The 16,223-nt window shown below is 44.1% G+C and overlaps 1 protein-coding gene across 2 annotated transcripts in view; it reads left to right on the forward strand.

The window, feature by feature from the left end:
- NOD1 (nucleotide binding oligomerization domain containing 1) overlaps window positions 1-16,223 on the forward strand; it is a 94,231-nt gene that overhangs the window by 66,208 nt on the left and 11,800 nt on the right. For both annotated transcript variants that reach the window (XM_036862982.1, XM_036862981.1), the window contains 4 exons: window positions 7,131-7,214; window positions 8,121-8,204; window positions 10,615-10,698; window positions 14,939-15,022. In XM_036862982.1, the coding sequence (XP_036718877.1) occupies window positions 7,131-7,214; window positions 8,121-8,204; window positions 10,615-10,698; window positions 14,939-15,022 (336 nt within the window). The remainder of the gene's footprint in view (window positions 1-7,130; window positions 7,215-8,120; window positions 8,205-10,614; window positions 10,699-14,938; window positions 15,023-16,223) is intronic.

Raw genomic sequence — 16,223 nt, forward strand, 5'->3', positions numbered from 1 at the left:
TAAGGTAGGATTGTATTGCTATAAACTTCCCTCTTAGAACTGCTTTTGCTGCATCCCATAGGTTTTGGGTCGTCGTGTCTCCATTGTCATTTGTTTCTAGGTATTTTTTGATTTCCCCTTTGATTTCTTCAGTGATCACTTTGTTATTAAGTAGTGTACTGTTTAGCCTCCACATGCTTGTATTTTTTACAGATCTTTTCCTGTAATTGATATCTAGTCTCATAGCGTTGTGGTCGGAAAAGATACTTGATACGATTTCAGTTTTCTTAAATTTACCAAGGCTTGATTTGTGACCCAAGATGTGATCTATCCTGGAGAATGTTCCATGAGCACTTGAGAAAAATGTGTATTCTGTTGTTTTTGGGTGGAATGTCCTATAAATATCAATCAAGTCCATCTTGTTTAATGTATCATTTAAAGCTTGTGTTTCCTTATTTATTTTCATTTTGGATGATCTGTCCATTGGTGAAAGTGGGGTGTGAAAGTCCCCTACTATGATTGTGTTACTGTCGATTTCCCCTTTTATAGCTGTTAGTATTTGCCTTATGTATTGAGGTGCTCCTATGTTGGGTGCATAAGTATTTACAATTGTTTTATCTTCTTCTTGGATCAATCCCTTGATCATTATGTAGTGTCCTTCTTTGTCTCTTGTAATAGTCTTTATTTTAAAGTCTATTTTGTGTGATATGAGAATTGCTACTCCAGCTTTCTTTTGATTTCCATTTGCATGGAATATCTTTTTCCATCCCCTCACTTTCAGTCTGTATGTGTCCCTAGGTCTGAAGTGGGTCTCTTGTAGACAGCATATATACGGGTCTTGTTTTTGTATCCATTCAGCCAGTCTGTGTCTTTTGGTGGGAGCATTTAATCCATTTACATTTAAGGTAATTATCGATATGTATGTTCCTATTCCCATTTTCTTTAAATGTTTTGGGTTTGTTATTGTACGTGTTTTCCTTCTCTTGTGTTTCTTGCCTAGAGAAGTTCCTTTAGCATTTGTTGTAAAGCTGGTTTGGTGGTGCTGAACTCTCTCAGCTTTTGCTTGTCTGTAAAGGTTTTGATTTCTTCATCAAATCTGAATGAGATCCTTGCTGGGTAGAGTAATCTTGGTTGTAGATTTTTCTCCTTCATCGCTTTAAATATGTCCTGCCACTCCCTTCTGGCTTGCAGAGTTTCTGCTGAAAGATCAGCTGTTAACGTTATGGGGATTCTCTTGAGTGTTATTTGTTGTTTTTCCCTTGCTGCTTTTAATATGTTTTCTTTGTATTTAATTTTTGATAGTTTGATTAATATGTGTCTTGGCGTGTTTCTCCTTGGATTTATCCTGTATGGGACTCTCTGTGCTTCCAGGACTTGATTAACTATTTCCTTTCCCATATTAGGGAAGTTTTCAACTATAATCTCTTCAAATATTTTCTCAGTCCCTTTCTTTTTCTCTTCTTCTTCTTCTGGGACCCTTATAATTCGAATGTTGGTGTGTTTAATGTTGTCCCAGAGGTCTCTGAGACTGTCCTCAGTTCTTTTCATTCTTTTTTCTTTATCCTGCTCTGCAGTAGTTATTTCCACCATTTTATCTTCCAGGTCACTTATCCTTTCTTCTGCCTCATTTATTCTGCTATTGATCCCATCTAGAGTATTTTTAATTTCATTTATTGTGTTTTTCATCGTTGCTTGGTTCCTCTTTAGTTCTTCTATGTCCTTGTTAAATGTTTCTTGCATTTTGTCTATTCTATTTCCAAGATTTTGGATCATCCTTACTATCATTATTCTGAATTCTTTTTCAGGTAGACTACCTATTTCCTCTTCATTTGTTAGGTCTGGTGTGTTTTTACCTCGCTCCTTCATCTGCTGTGTGTTTTTCTGTCTTCTCATTTTGCTTATCTTACTGTGTTTGAGGTGTCCTTTTTGCAGGCTGCAGGTTCGTAGTTCCCGTTGTTTTTGGTGTCTGTCCCCAGTGGCTAAGGTTGGTTCAGTGGGTTGTGTAGGCTTCCTGGTGGAGGGAACTAGTGCCTGTGTTCTGGTGGATGAGGCTGGATCTTGTCTTTCTGGTGGGCAGGTCCACATCTGGTGGTGTGTTTTGGGGTGTCTGTGGCCTTATGATTTTAGGCAGCCTCTCTGCTAATGGATGGGGCTATGTTCCTGTCTTGCTAGTTGTTTGGCATAGGGTGTCCAGCACTGTAGCTTGCTGGTCGTTGAATGAAGCTGGGTCTTGGTGTTGAGATGGAGATCTCTGGGAGTTTTTTGCCGTTTGGTATTACATGGAGCTGGGAGGTCTCTTGTGGACCAGTGTCCTGAAGTTGGCTCTCCCACCTCAGAGGCACAGCCCTGATGCGTAGCTGGAGCCCCAAGAGCCTTTCATCCACACGGCTCAGAATAAAAGGGAGAAAAAATAGAAAGAAGATAGAAAGAGGATAAAATAAAATAAAATAAAGTAAGATAATATAAAGTTATTAAAATAAAGAATAAAAAATACTTATGAAGAAAAAAAAAATTTTTAAGTAAAAACAAAACAAAAAACGGATGGACAGAACCCTAGGACAAATGGTGAAAGCAAAGCTATACAGACAAAATCTCACACAGAAGCATACACATACACACTCACAAAAAGAGGAAAAGGGGAAAAAATAATATATCTTGCTCCCAAAGTCCACCTCCTCAATTTGGGATGATCGTTGTCTATTCAGGTATTCCACAGATGCAGGGTACATCAAGTTGATTGTGGAGCTTTAATCCGCTGCTTCTGAGGCTGCTGGGAGAAATTTCCCTTTCTCTTCTCTGTCGGCACAGCTCCCGGGGTTCAGCTTTGTATTTGGCCCTGCCTCTGCGTGTAGGTCGCCAGAGGGCGCCTGTTCTTCGCTCAGACAGGACGGGGTTAAAGGAGCAGCTGATTTGGGGGCTCTGGCTCACTCAGGCTGGGGGGAGGGAGGGGTACGGATGCAGGGCGAGCCTGCGGCGGCAGAGGCCGGCGTGACGTTGAAGCAGCCTGAGGTGCTCCGTGCGTTCTCCCGGGGAAGTTGTCCCTGGATTCCGGGCCCCTGGCAGTGGCGGGCTGCATAGGCTCCTGGGAGGGGAGGTGTGGATAGTGACCTGTGCTCGCAAGAGGCTTCTTGGTGGCGGCAACAGCAGCCTTAGTGTCTCATGCCCGTCTCTGGGGTCCGCGCTGATAGCCGCGGCTCGTCTCCGGAGCTCCCTTAAGCAGCGTTCTTAATCCCCTTTCCTCCTCTCCTTGGGCACCAGGAAACAAAGAGGCAAGAAAAAGTCTCTTGCCTCTTTGGCAGCTCCAGACCTTTTCCGGGAGTCCCTCCCGGCTAGCTGTGGTGCACTAACCCCTTCAGGCTATGTTCACGCCGCCAACCCCAGTCCTCTCGCTGGGATCCGACTGAAGCCTGAGCCTCAGCTCCCAGCCCCCGCCCGCCCCGGCGGGTGAGCAGACAAGCCTCTCGTGCTGGTGAGTGCTGATTGGCACTGATCCTCTGTGCGGGAATCTATCCGCTTTGCCCTCCGCACGCGTTGCTGCGCTCTCCTCCGTGGCTCCGAAGCTTCCCCCCTCCACCACCCGCAGTGTCCCCCCCGCGAAGGGCTTCCTAGTGTGTGGAAACCTTTCCTCCTTCACAGCTCCCTCCCACTGGTGCAGGTCCTGTCCCTATTCTTTTGTCTCTGTTTTTTCTTTTTTCTTTTGCCCTACCCAGGTACGTGGGGAGTTTCTTGCCTTTTGGGAGGTCTGAGGTCTTCTGCCACCGTTCAGTGGGTGTTCTATAGGAGCAGTTCCACGTGTAGATGTATTTCTGATGTATCTGTGGGGAGGAAGGTGATCTCCGCGTCTTACTCTTCCGCCATCTTCTCTCTCTCCCCTACTGTATTTTTTATTTCATTTATTGTTTGTTTGTTTGTTTGTTCTTTAGTTCTTCTAGGTCTTTGTTAAACATTTCTTGTATCTTCTCAATCTGTGCCTCCATTCTTTTTCCGAGATCTTGGATCATCTTTCTTATCATTACTCTGAATTCTTTCCTGGGTAGATTGCCTATCTCCACTTCACTTAGTTGTTCTTCTGAGGTTTTATCTTTTTCCTTCATCTGCGAAATATTCTTCTGCTGTCTCATTTTGTCTAACTTTCTGTGATCACGGTTTCCGTTCCACAGTCTGCAGGGTTGTAGTTCTTGTTGCTTCTGCTGTCTGCCCGCTGGTGGATGAGGCTGGTCTAAGAGGCTTGTGCAGGCTTCCTGGTGGGAGGGACTGGTTCCTGCCCACTGGTGGGTGGAGCTGAGTCTTGTCCCTCTGATGCGCAGGGCTGTGTCAGGGGGTGTGTTTAGCGGGCAGTTGTGTGGTCAGGAAGACTTTAAGCTGCCTGTCTGCTGATGGGTGGGGCTGTATTCCCACTTGGTTGGCCTGAGGTGACCCAGAACTGGAGCCTACAAGCTATTGGGTGGGGCCAGGTCTTGGTGAAAATATGGCAGCCTCCAGGAGGGCTCACACCAATGAGTACTCCCGAGAACTACGGCCACCAGTGTCTTTGTCCCCACAGTGAGCTACAGCCGCCCCCTGCCTTCGCAGGAAACCCTCCAACACCAGCAGATAGGTCTGGCCTAGGCTCTTAGGTGAGGTCACTGCTTTTTTCCCTGGGTCCTGGTGTGCACAAGACCTTATGTGCGCCCTCCAAGAGTGGAGTTTCTGTTTCCCCCAGTCCTGTGGAATTCCTGTGATCAAATCCCGCTGGCCTTCAAAGGCAGATTCTCTGGTCCTCTTCCTCCTCCCATTGCCAGAGCCCCAGGCTGGGGAGCCTGATGTGAAGCTCAGAACTTTCACTCCTGTGGGAGAACTTCTGTGATAGTTTTCCAGTTTGTGGGTTGCCCACTTGGCGGGTATGGGATTTGATTTTATCACGATTGCACCCCTCAAACTGTCTTGTTGTGGGTTCTTCTTTGTCTTTGGATGTAGGACATCTTGTTTGGTAGGTTCCAGCATTTTTTTTGTCAATGGTTGTTCATCATTTAGTTGTAATTTTGGTGTTTTCGTAAAAAGAGGTGAGCTCACATCCTTCTACTCTGCCACCTTGTCTCTGGAGGCTTTTTTAATTCAATTTTTTATTGAAAATACACATAACATAAACGTTCCCATCTTAACCTTTTAAGTGTACAGTTCAGTGGCATTAAGTACATTCATATAGTTGTGCAACCACATTCATATAGTTGTGCAACCATCACCATTATCCATCTCCAGAACTCTTTATCTTGCAAAACAGAAACTCATTCTCCCCTCCCCTCAGCCCTGGCAACCACCTTTCTATAGTTCTTGTGAATTTGACTACTGTAGGGAGTCATGTAAGTGGAGTCATACAGTATTTGTCTTCTTTTGTGGCTGGCTTCTTTTACTCAGCATGATGTCCTCACGGTTTATCCATGTTGTAGCATGTGTCAGACTTTCCTTCCTTTTTAAGGTGGTGTAATAGACCATTCAGTACATATCACAGTTGTTTATCCATTCATCTGTCAATGGACACTTGGATTGTTTCCACCTTTTAGCTCTTGTGAATAATGCTGCTGTGTACATGGGTATACATATATCTCTTTGAGACCCTGATTTAAATCCTTTTGGGTATATACCCAGAAGTGGAATTGCTGGATCACATGGTAATTCTATTTTTAATTTTTTGAGGAACCACCATATTGTTTTTTACAGCAGCTATACCATTTTACATTCCTACTAACAGTGCACAGGGGTTCCAATTTCTCCACATCCTTACCAACAACTTGTTATTTTCTGGTGTTTTGATAGTTACCATCCATATGGGTGTGAGGTGATATTTCATTATGGTTTTGATTTAGGAGACTACAACTTTTCATATAGTTATAATTTTTTCTCTGATTCTAAAAGAAACGTAGATAATTTTATTTGTAAACTATGGAAAATATGAACAGTATAATGGAGATCATCTTCTCAGAAATAATTATTGTCAACACTTGAGGTCAGCTAAGCTTTCTTGCTCTCTCTCATGCATTGTATGTTCTCTCTATACTATTTTTTTTAATATGGTAGACGTCAAACTATCTGTACAGAATTTTATTCTACCTTTTTTCACTTAATCTCATGTCATGAGTAGTTTTCCACTTTATTAAAAGCTTGATACCATGCAGTTGTATCTAGTACACACACTTTTTATGCAAAATGCTGAAAACTCTCATTCTGGGGTTTTAGAAGCCATACCGGCAGGGATGTCAGCAGGCCGCTTGCCTGGTGAGAGCGTGTAGCTGAGGCAGCCCCAGTTCTGTGGTGGGCCTGGCAGACTTGCTTTCTGTAGACAGTGACCCTCAGCCTTTTAGGAATAGCTGACTCTTATTATAGGCTCAGCACTGTTTGGAGTGCTTCGCATATATTAACTCACTTAATCCTCACAACAACTCTATGAGGAAATGCTCTTCTTATTCCTGCTTTACAGATGAGGAGACTAAGACCTCAGAGACTATGCATTACCCAAGCATGCACAGGTGGTTGGGGGCAGGGCCAGGATGGGAGCCCAGCGTCTTACCATGCAGACCCGCGATTTAGCCAGATGCTTTAAGGCTTTCTACTGTGGGGGAGAGAATACGGCTTGTCATTGCACCTCCCCACCAAAACTGCAACAATCTGAACAGCATGGTTTGGTCACCTCCTCTTTACATACCAGGGAAATTGCTGATAAGTTTTCTCAGTGTGCTTTCTGATCTTTGCTTCATGCAAGACCGACTATGTCTTCAAGAATGTCCGGCACCCCTGCACAGGGTCAAATGGATATTGGGAGTCTGGCACCACTACAGGCCTTCCTATCAAGCTGCCGCCAACCTGTATATCTTTCAGGTGACATTTCAGGGATAGTTGTGAGCTCAGGCTCTGACTGACAGCTCTCCAAAAGCTCAGGGGTGAGACTTGGTTTCTAATTGTGCAGCTGTCTGATTTGACTTCTGTTCACAAGCCTTCTACAGCTTTTTTTTCCTCCCGAGCAGCTCACTAAGGGGCTGGTGGAGGGATTCATCTCCAGGCCACAGCTCCAGGGATGGAGCAGAAACATCTGCCTGTTGAGTATACATGCCATGGCCATGAGCAGAAAATAAGGGATGAGCATGAGGTAACTTTCACTGTCTTGCCTCTGCCCTCAGGATGTGGGGCAATCAAATCGGTGATGAAGGAGCAACGGCCTTTGCAGAGGCTCTGAGGAACCACCCCAGCTTGACTAACTTGAGGTAACTGCTGCCTTCTGAGACCTGCTGTCTTCAGGGCCAACCTGGTCATTCCGTGTTCCTCTTGTTTTACCAGAGGAGGAGCCAAGGGAAAGAGGGTGGCTGGCATTCCTAACAGGGAAGGTATTTGTGTGTGTGGTTTTTCTTTTTCTCTTTAAAAACGTTTTTATCGACATAGAAGAGGCATACAGTTCAGTATATTATGCTTAAGTTTTCAGCTCCGTGATGTGACATGTGCACACACCAGTCAGATCAAGACTAGACATTGCCAGCCCCTCTGCAGTCTTCCCGTGCCCCTTGGGGGTTGGGGAGGAATTCTTCAGTCCAGACAAAACTGAAAGAGACACTGGGCCACAGATTCCTGCCCCTTCCTCATTTCTCAGGATGGTGCTGGGACAAGAGGGGACCCTTCACCTCTGTAAACAAGACTTGGTCCTCCCTGGCCCTCCTTTAGGCCTCTGGCCAAATCTCTGAGACTCGGGGGTCTCCTGGTTGCCCGTGTCCTTCTTGTCACTGACAAAGGGTTTAATACGGTGGGGGCAGTAGCAGAGTTCCTTCCTTACAAGAACAGAGGAAACTTCTCCAGGCCTCACTGACAGGCGCCTGTAAGGTGTCAGCCGCCGAAGCAGAGCTCGCCCGGCCTCCTCAGCCCGTGTGACCAGGTCTTGCCACGTCCCGTTTCCTGTCTGGCGTCTCCTCGAGCAGTCTCGTGATTGTCCTCGTCCTGGGCTCTGGAGTAGCAAAGCCTGAGTGGCTGCTGGCGAGGCCGGCACTTACGCTTCCTGCTTCAAGTCAGCTCAGGCAGGAACCACCTCCAGGTGGAGTCTTGCCAACCGTTTTAGTTGCTGAAACCAAAGCCAAATGTAGAGGTGTTTTTAATAACCTACCCCAAATGTTTTTCCTTCCTAGTCTCGCATTCAATGGCATTTCTACAGAAGGAGGAAAGAGCCTCGCGTGCGCCCTGCAGCAGAATGCGTCTCTGAGAATATTCTGGTAATAACCAGAGTCATTTTGAACGGTTGGGTCTCAGGGATTTTTCCAGACTGTGCACAGCCTGGAATCTTAACTGAAAGGCTGCCTCTCCGTTGTAAAGGCTCTAGGCCTTTCCTCAAAGGAAGGTTTATAATTTCATTTCCTCCTAGAGAAGAAAATAGCCATTCCCAGAAGCACAAACAAGTACAGAATGGGTGGAATGGGTCCCAGGAACATGAGTTTGAGACCTTAGCCTTCTTTGCCCACCCTAGGCCTCAGGAAAACCAGAAGGCTAGCTATTCTGTCAGGATATCCTTGGAACACCCTCAGATATGCCTTGAGGAGTCCAACTTTCATGCACTTGTCTCAAAACTTTCTCCCTTCTTCCTCTTAAACTGCCTACCCCCCGTGCAGCCTCCTCCGTCCCCAGGTAGTCACATCAGGACTTGGCCTTCATGCTCCAGCTCACCTGTCACGGGAAGCCCACAGCCCTCGCTCCCTCTCTGCACTCCAGGGCCACTAGTTAACTGTATGTTACCTTCTGAAAGTGATGCATTTTTTCTTTCTTTTGGTTGTTCCTTTTTTTGGTCATTTACCATATTTTTATTTATTTACTTGCCTGTATCATAAATTGCTTCCGGGAAAGGAAGTTATATTACATGTCTCTGTATCCTCCTCATGAGATATTGGCTAAATCAGTTAATGAAAATGTCATCATTATGAGAATTCGGATACTAGACCTGCTGGCCAGTAAGTGCATTTTCCTTTTCCCCTCAAAAAATCTTTTAAAAGATTTTGAAAAGTAATACATGCTTTTTTGAAAAAAATATAAGACACTGAAGTCGGGAAAGTAGGAAGTGAAAGAACCTCCTCCCTCATGCTTTCTAAATATAATCTTTTATTTCTAGCATTTGAATGTATATTCAAATAAATATCACTCTTCTTATGAAACTGAATAGCATTTAGCAAGTGACTAAAAACTAAAAAATATCTCAACCATATACTGTACATATTTGACATGTCCTTTTATGTCAGGGTTTCTCAATCTCAACACTGTTGACATTTTGGTCCAAATAATTCTTTTTTGTTGAGAGGCTGTCCTGTGCATTGTAAGATGTTTAGCAGAATCCCTGGCCTCTACCCATTAGATAGCAGTAGTGACCCCTAATTGTGACAATCGAAATTGTCTCCAGACATTGGCAAGTGTCCCCTGGAGGGGAAGTCACCCCAGTTGAGAACCACAGGTCTAGGTGGATAATAGTAATGTCAGTCCCCAGCATCTCTTGAGGACTCACCGTACATCACACATTGTTCTCAGCCTTTTCCGTGTATTAACTCATTCTCACAACTGTGTTATGAGGGCTGTACCATTACTGTTCACATTTGCTGGTGAGAAAACTCAGGCCCAGAGAAGTTCAACCACGTGCTGTGGTCACCCTGCTAGTAAGCCATTCCCAGCCGGCATGTCTGGCTCAAAGCATCTTGAGCCCCATGCTCTTCTGCCTCTTTCTTCATCCTACCTCATTCTCTCTAAAGGTTGCACAGTGTCCCTTGAATGTACACTCACAATGTATTTTGCTGGCTGCCTCTACTGATACTGAAATTTGTTCACATCTTACATTATGACCGAAAAGACTGCAACCAATACTGCATGTATAGAACCTGTGTGTAATGTCTTTGCACACCATAAGGTGGATTTCTAGACGTCGAATTGTTGGCCCTAAGTGAAACACTTTTAAAATGTGGATAGACACTACCAAATTGCCCTTCAAGGAATGATTTTTTAAATGTTCTTTATATTCCTTTCTCCTTCCTTATTTATTCTTTCATCCACTGGCACAACAGGGTTTAATCCTCTTTACAACCAGGAGCTTCTAGCCCTCTGTGCTTTATCCAGACCACTTCCTGCTTTTACGAACAACTGAGAGACTTCCTGAACTTTCAGTCACAGAACTCGGGTCCTTCATAACTGGCCTCGGAGCAAAGTGATGAACACATTTTAATGCGCAGTCGGCAGGCTTTTCTAGGTCTTCATCTGACTGAGTTTAGTAACACACTGTCCGTGTTGTTCAAGGGATCTTAACGGCTGGAGGAGACCCGAGAAGCAGGCATTGGCGCCTCGCTTTCTGTGGGCCCGTCTTCTGAGAGATCTGAGGGCTCAGCAAGGATGGGGAGGGAGTATGGGCTCCCCCCACAGCAGCCGGGCTAAGAAGTAGGAGCTTGGGTGAAGGGTTTGCACTAGAAATGAACCTCCGTTTATTGTCTGCGGGGCTCAGAGGCTGGCTTGGAGCCTGGCTGTTTGCTGGGTTCTCAGCAAGTGATTAGCAGCATAAGCTGGAGACGCCTGGGCTGGGATCCCGCTTCTGTGAACTCAGTGGAGAGTGGGTGCCAGGTAGGGCTGCCCTGAGTCGACACTTCCTTTCTTTTCCAGGCTCACCAAAAATGAACTTGATGATGAAGTGGCAGAGAGCTTGGCAGAGATGTTGAAAGTCAACCAGACGTTGAAACATTTATGGTAATTCAGATTCAACACTGTGCTTTTTTAAAAAAAATATTTTTGAGATATATCTTTTGAAATATTTTTTAAGATTCACATATCATAAAGTCACGCTTTTGAAGTATACAGTTCGGTGGTTTTTAGCATATTTATAAGATTGTGCAACCATCACCACTATAATTCTAGAACATTTTACAAAACTACCTACCTCCCCTACTCGCCAGAAACCTGTACGCGTTAAGTCATCACTCCCCATCCTTCTCCTCCCTTAGTCCCTGGCACCTGCTAATCTACTTCCAGTCTCTATGGATTTGCCTATTCTGGGCATTTCATAGAAATGCAGTCATACAATATATGACCTTTTGTTTCTATGTTCTTTCACTAGCATAAGTTTTCAAGGTTCATCTACATTGTAGCATATATCAGTACTCCATTGCTTTTTATGGCTGAATGATACTCCATTGTATGGACAGTCCATGTTTTGTTTGTCCATTCTTCAGTTGGTGGACATTTGGGTTGTTTATACTTTATGACTATTATGAATAATGCTACTGTGAACATTTGCACACTTGTTTGTGAACATATGTTTTCATTTCTCTTGGGTGTATACTTAGGAATAGAATTGCTGGGTCATATGGTCACTCTGTGTTAAATGCCAAACTGTTTTTCAAAGTGGTTGTGCTATTTACATTTCCACCAGTCATGTATGAAGGTCCCCATTTCTCCACATCCTCACCAGCACTTGGCTGTTGTCTATCTTTTTGGGTAATGCCATCCTACTGGGTGTGAAGTGGTATCTCATCATGGTTTTGATGCATTTCCCTGACCGCTAACAGTGTTGGGTGTCTTTTCATGTGCATATTGGTCATTTGTGTATATCTTTAGAGAACTGTCTCCACATCCTTTGTCCATTTGTAAATTGGGTTATATGCCTTTTTACTGCTGTGTTGTTAGAGTTCTTTATATATTCTGGGTGCTAGACATTTACTAGATACACAATTTGCAAATATTTCCTCTCTTTCTGTGAGGTTTTTCACTTTCTTGAGAGTGACCTTTGAAGCACCAAAGTATTTAATTTTGATAAAGTCCAATTTATCTATTTTTTGTTTAGTTGCTTGTGCTTTAGGTATCTTACTAAGAAATCATTGGCTAATCCAAGGTCACAAAGATTTCCTTTAAATGTTATAGTTTTGCTCTTACATTTAGGTCTTTGATCCATTTGGAGTTCATTTCTGTGTATGGTATGAGGTGTTAGGGGTCCAGCTTCATCTTATTGCATGTAGATATCCAGTTGTCCTAGCACCACGTGTTGAAAAGTCTCTTTCCATTTTGAATGGCCCTGACACTTTTGTCAAAAATCAGTTGACCATAAATGTGTGAGTTTATTTCTGGACCTTCTATTCTAGTTCATCGAGCCGTATGTTTATCATCATGCCAGGACCACACTGTCCTGATTATTGTAACTTCGTAATAAGTTTTGAAACCAGGAGATGTGAGTCTTCCAACTTTGTTCTTCTTTCTCAATATTGTTTTGACTATTCTGGGTCCCTTGCATTTCCATGTGAATTTTAGATCACCATGTCAATTTCTGTAAAAACAAAAAACCCCAGTGTGCTACTTTTACATCTGTTTTTTTTTGTTTGTTTTGTTTTATTCCTTTTCTTTCTGACCTGTAGACTTTCTTTTATGCCCTTCCTAGGTGTCAGGCCAGCCCCTCCACGAGAACAGAGCTAGAACAGGGCTAGAGAGTGAGTCTTAGCTCTTTGTGCCAGCACAGACTACACTGGCCGCAGTGAAGGTAGCCAGTGGGCATATGTGCCTGAGCACTACCAGGCTTTTTACTTCTCCTCCTACCCAGCCTCTTGCCTGGTCTAGGCTTCAGGCAGCTCACCTTCCCCCCAGAAAGGTGTAGGTGGTGCCAGTGGTCGCAACTGTGGAAGGGGTGATTAGGAAATAGCAGAATTTAACTGAATGCAGAACTCAATGCCCACTTCCAGGTTCTATTTTTGCTCCTTTTGCAAAAATGTCCAAGTCACACTGTGGTTGTGCTTACCAGAAGGTCTCACCTCTGCCACTCAGCCCAGGGGCCCCAGTCTTTGAGAGATGGGGCGGGGATCACTGGGTCCTGGCTGCAGCACAGCCACCGAGTCCTGTGTGCTTGGGCAGGAATGGTGACAAGAGCTCCCTTCCCCTGGGCGCCATGGTAGAAATGATGAGAACTACTTCATACACATCCTCCTATTGAAACCTCACACACCCAGGGTAGCGGGGTTCTCTTATAGTTATTCCCATTTTATAGATCAGGCAGCCGAGGAATAGAAAGCTTAAGTTTATTTCTTCAAGGATCTGCAGTTGAGAAGTGGGGAGTGGGTGCATGTATATGAGGAGAGCTTTTAACCACATGCTATACTGCCTCCTTAAGGGACTGGCTTAATTTCTGTAATCTCATTAGTCACAGTAATATAGGTCATTATCTTCCTGGTACACAGCTACCTTCTTGGATCAGTGCCCAGAATTTCTAAAGGTCAAGTTCAGTAGTAGCCTTATGCTACAAATAGCTGGGGGGAGAGGAGTGAACCTGTGATGAAGCATGGACATATCACTGACTTGTGCTGCTCTTTCCTGGGTGGGTTAGAAGCATGGCTTCCCAGGGGAGCAAGTTGGGAATTGCCCAGGCTTCCCAGCTGTATCTGAAATCTTTGTTTCATTAGAATCAATGCTACCCAACATAATGGGGTATACTCTTAGAGGTCCCATTATTGATGCTTTTCCACTGGGACCCATGAGTAGCAGCAGAACTGTTCTTCCTCCCTCCCTCTCAGATGTTGGAGAGGACATGGTACCATCTTGGAAGCCTTTGTTTCCCCCAAAGAAGAGAATGGCCAGCTCTTTAAAAAATACTTAACTTTAAAAACTGCCTTGCCTTTCTCCAGCCATCTGGAAGGAGACATCAGACTGCCTGTTCCCCAGATGTGTTCCTTAGAATTTGTTGTTCAGACTGGTAGTCTCCAAACATTTTTGATTGGGCACCCCTGCAGTGAAAAATGTCAAGCACACATGCATACATATATGTTCATGTATTAAATTACCTGTAACATATGAATATACAGATATATTATGCTCACTATAAAAATACACAGAAAAGTTAAACATTTAAAAAAATTTTACTGAAGTATAGTTGATTTGCAGTCTTGTATTTAATTTCTGCTGTACAGGAAAGTAACTCAGTTATACATATATATATTCTTTTTCATATTCTTTTCCATTATGTTTTATCACAGGATTTTGAATACAGTCCCCTGTGCTATACAGTAGGACCTTGTTGTTTATCCTATATATAATAATTTGCATCTGCTAATCCCAAACTCCCAAACCTTCCCTCCCCCTTGGCAACCACAAGTCTGTTTTATTTGTCTGTTTTTGTTTCGTAGATATGTTCATTTGTGTCGTATTTCAGGTTTCACATATAAGTGATATCATATGGTATTTGTCTCTCTCTTAATGACTTAATTTGCTTAGTATGATAATGTCTAGGTCCATCCATGTTGCTGCAAATGGCATGATTTCATTCTTTTTTATGGCTAATAATGCACTGTATATATATACCACATCTTCTTTATCCATTCATCTGTTGATGGACATTTAGGTTGCTTCCATGTCTTGGCTATTGTAAATAGTGCTGCTGTGAATATTGGGGTGCACGTATCCTTTTGAATTATGGTTTTTTCTGGATATATGCCCAGGAGTCGGATTGCTGGATCATATGGTAGCTCTGTTTTTAGTTTTTTAAGGAGTCTCCATACTGTTCTCCATAGTGGCTGTACCAATTTACATTCCCACCGACAGTGTAGGAGGGTTTCCTTTTCTCCACACCCTCTCCAGCATTTGTTGTTTGTAGACATTTTGATGATGGCCATTCTGACTGGTGTGAGGTGATACCTCATTGTAGTTTTGACTTGCATTTCTCTAATTATTAGCGATGATGAGCATCTTTTCATGTGCCTATTGGCCATCTGTATGTCTTCTTTGGAGAAATGTCTATTTAGGTCTTCTGCCCATCAGAAAAGTTAAACATTTTAAAGCATGTTCTTTATTCTCATGGATCTGATCGACACAATCTCAGCAAGATTGAAAGTTAAGGGGACTCAGTTCTTCCCCTGACCCTGTCTCTTATCCCATCATATCCTTCCAACTCCCTAATGAAGTGGGTAGATTTAATCCAATATCACTTGATACAAAAGATATATTCTTCTTTCAGGCTTATCCAGAACCAGATTACAGCCAAGGGGATTGCCCAGTTGGCAGATGCATTACAGAAGAACACTGGCATAATGGAGATTTGGTAAGACCGATCTACCACTTGTTGTAATGATAACAACAATGATTATTTACTCAGCACCATTTACTATGTGCCATGCACAATGCAGGGCAATGTCCATTTATTTCCCATCTTTGCAACAATCTGTAATGTAGGTAGTATTGTCTCCATTTCACAGATGTAGAAACTGAGGCCCAGACCAAGGTCACACCTAAGAGAAGCTGGAATTCAGCCCAGACTATGACTCCATAGTCAGGGCTCTCCTCCCCAGCCCCCCTGTCCTGCCTACTGTCCTGGGTTGCACGGGGGCAGACAGACTGGGAAAGGGATTCCCACTGAAAGTTAATCACTCTGGGACTCATGAGCCTGAGAGATGGCCGTGCTGGCCTGGAGTTTGAAGCATGTTCCTTTCCTTCTCTGGGCTTCCAGGCTGTATTTGAGCTGATTGTACTCTTTTTCAACTTCCTGTTTCTGTTATGCTAGTAGAAGGAAGGCATGTGGTCTGCTTTGCTGCAATGTTGAGCCCCATTTCATTTCTTGTGCCTCCTACGGGACACACAGCCCCGAGGTAGGACTGGGCCTGTAGCATATTTGGGGGTGGGGGAGGCTATGTGTCACATTAGTGACAATGGTTACACCACTGGGTTAAGTGCTAGGGAAGCAGCAGTTAACTGGACAGAAAGGTCCCTGACTGCCTCAGAGTACTGATGTAACCGAGCTGAGAACAGAGGGCCCCGTGTCCCTGAATCCAGACCCCCAGGCCTGGCCTGAGACAGCCCAGCAGAGTGTGAGGCTCAGACCTGCATGGGAACCATGACACAAAGCCGGGGCCCCGTGAGGACAGAGACCACAGGAGTTCATGCTAGCACTGGGGGCCCTGAGATCCACGGAGCAGCCTCACCGTGAGCCAAACCCTCAGGCTCAGGGGGTAGTTGCTCATTAACTACAGTCCTTTCTTCATGACTGGAGAGAAGAATTTCACAGCCAAAAACAATAGATCAAGGTACAGCTACCTCCCTGACCTTGGCTCCCAAAAGAGCGTTTTTTAAATTTCGCTTTAGAATTTGTTAGTGGATCATAAAATTGGTTTGGTGGGTTGCAACCAGCATTATTTAAAAAATGAAACGGAGCCAGAATACCAGAATGCTCTGTGCCTAGTATGAAATGTTCATTTCAGATGTAGGTGTGTACGTATACATAGATGCTGGTTCACAATGTAAAATGT

This window comes from Balaenoptera musculus, chromosome 9 (genome assembly GCF_009873245.2).
Source record: "Balaenoptera musculus isolate JJ_BM4_2016_0621 chromosome 9, mBalMus1.pri.v3, whole genome shotgun sequence".
NCBI classification, from domain to species: Eukaryota; Metazoa; Chordata; class Mammalia; order Artiodactyla; family Balaenopteridae; genus Balaenoptera; species Balaenoptera musculus.